Below are 1,490 nucleotides of genomic sequence, written 5' to 3'. Positions count from 1 at the left end.
TCCTTTAGTCAGCTCACCCCACCTATACTTCCTGCCTGGCTACTGACCAATCAGTGTTGTATTAAACCAGTGTACAACAGCATTATCCCACATCAGCTATTCTAATTTAGCTATGTATTTCTAGGTATATCATGTCCTGTTTTAGCAGACATCAGTCATTGCATATACAAATAAATCACATTGAGAACTTTGGTGTGAACTACAAATGAAATTCAATACACAGAGAAGATCTGAAAAGAATAAATCCATGATTGGGCATCCCAAGTAGTGCAGATATGAAAAATTCCTAAAGATTGCTTTCTCTCCAGAAAGTGAATGTACTCTTTATCTTTAGTAATGCACCCTTGACCTCCTTGTTCCTCAGACTGTAGACCACAGGGTTCAGCATGGGAATAACCATTGTGTAGAACACAGATGCAATTTTGTCTGTGTCCATGGAGTGACTGGAGCTGGGCTGTAAATACATGAAGATGACAGTCCCATAGAAAATAGAGACTGCAGTGAAATGGGAGGCGCAGGTGGATACAGCCTTGCGATGTCCTGCAGCCGTGCGCATTCGTAGGATGGTAATAAAAATGAATATGTAAGATATCCATATGACTATTATAGAAAAAAAGATATTAAAGCTCACTACATAAACAAGAAGCAGCTCATTAATATGCCTATCAGAGCAAGAAAGAACCATGAGTGCAGGAATATCACAAAAAAAATGATGGACCACATTGGACTCACAGAAGGAGAGACTGAATGCATCTCCAGTGTAGATGGAAGCATTTAGGAATCCTAGGACATAGCAGCCTATGACCAGCCATGCACACACACTTGTAGTCATGGTGGTGGCATAGTGTAGAGGCTTACACACTGCTGCATAGCGATCATATGCCATTGAGGCTAACAGGTAGTTTTCCACACTGGCAAAGGCAGTGAAACAGAACATCTGTGTGGCACAGTCATTGTAGGACATGACCTTGTTTCCTATAAGAAGTCCAGCCATCACTGTTGGAGTAACAGCAGAAGAATAACAAAAATCCACCAGAGATAGGTTACCTAGGAAAAAGTACATGGGAGTGTGAAGCCGAGAGTCCAGGAAAATCAGCAGGATCATCCCCAGGTTCCCCATCAGGGTGATGGTGTAGATGAGGAGGAAGGTGATGAAGAGAGGAAGCTGCAGATCTGGGTCATTGGTGAGTCCCAGCAAGACGAAGTGTGACACTTCAGTCCTGTTCTCCATTCAGGTAATTTGAGATCAGTGGATGCTCTGTGGCCATAAGAACAAGAGGGAAAAGACAACAAAAGAAAATATTATAAAACATGTAAATTATGTGTAGAAACCACTGAGGTATGACTTGTGCCTTGAGCTTCTTCAAAAAAAGCCTGGGCTTCAGAATCAAGCTAAGTTTATTAATTATATAGTGTTATCTACTCTATGAAGTGAGGAATCCTAATAGATAACATACAGAATTTTAACACTTTCTTTATAAACACAGATG

At 40.9% G+C, this 1,490-nt stretch overlaps 1 protein-coding gene across 1 annotated transcript; it reads right to left on the bottom strand.

Annotated features, from left to right (window-relative positions):
- Window positions 1-286: 286 nt before the first annotated feature.
- On the bottom strand, window positions 287-1,234 carry LOC114703445 (olfactory receptor 5B3-like). Its single transcript, XM_028884294.1, has one exon. It carries the CDS (start codon window positions 1,229-1,231, stop codon window positions 287-289), a length of 945 nt encoding a protein of 314 aa, XP_028740127.1. The 5' UTR covers window positions 1,232-1,234.
- Between the last annotated feature and the right edge of the window lie 256 nt (window positions 1,235-1,490).

Source organism: Peromyscus leucopus, chromosome 1 (assembly GCF_004664715.2).
Source record: "Peromyscus leucopus breed LL Stock chromosome 1, UCI_PerLeu_2.1, whole genome shotgun sequence".
In the NCBI taxonomy this organism is placed as follows: domain Eukaryota; kingdom Metazoa; phylum Chordata; class Mammalia; order Rodentia; family Cricetidae; genus Peromyscus; species Peromyscus leucopus.
The sequence above is the reverse complement of the archived record's forward strand: the minus strand, read 5'-3'. Positions and strand labels throughout refer to the sequence as shown.

Excerpts from the sequence above, each read along its gene's own strand:
- LOC114703445 (XM_028884294.1), bottom strand. The coding sequence starts at position 1,231 with ATGGAGAACAGGACTGAAGTGTCACACTTCGTCTTGCTGGGACTCACC.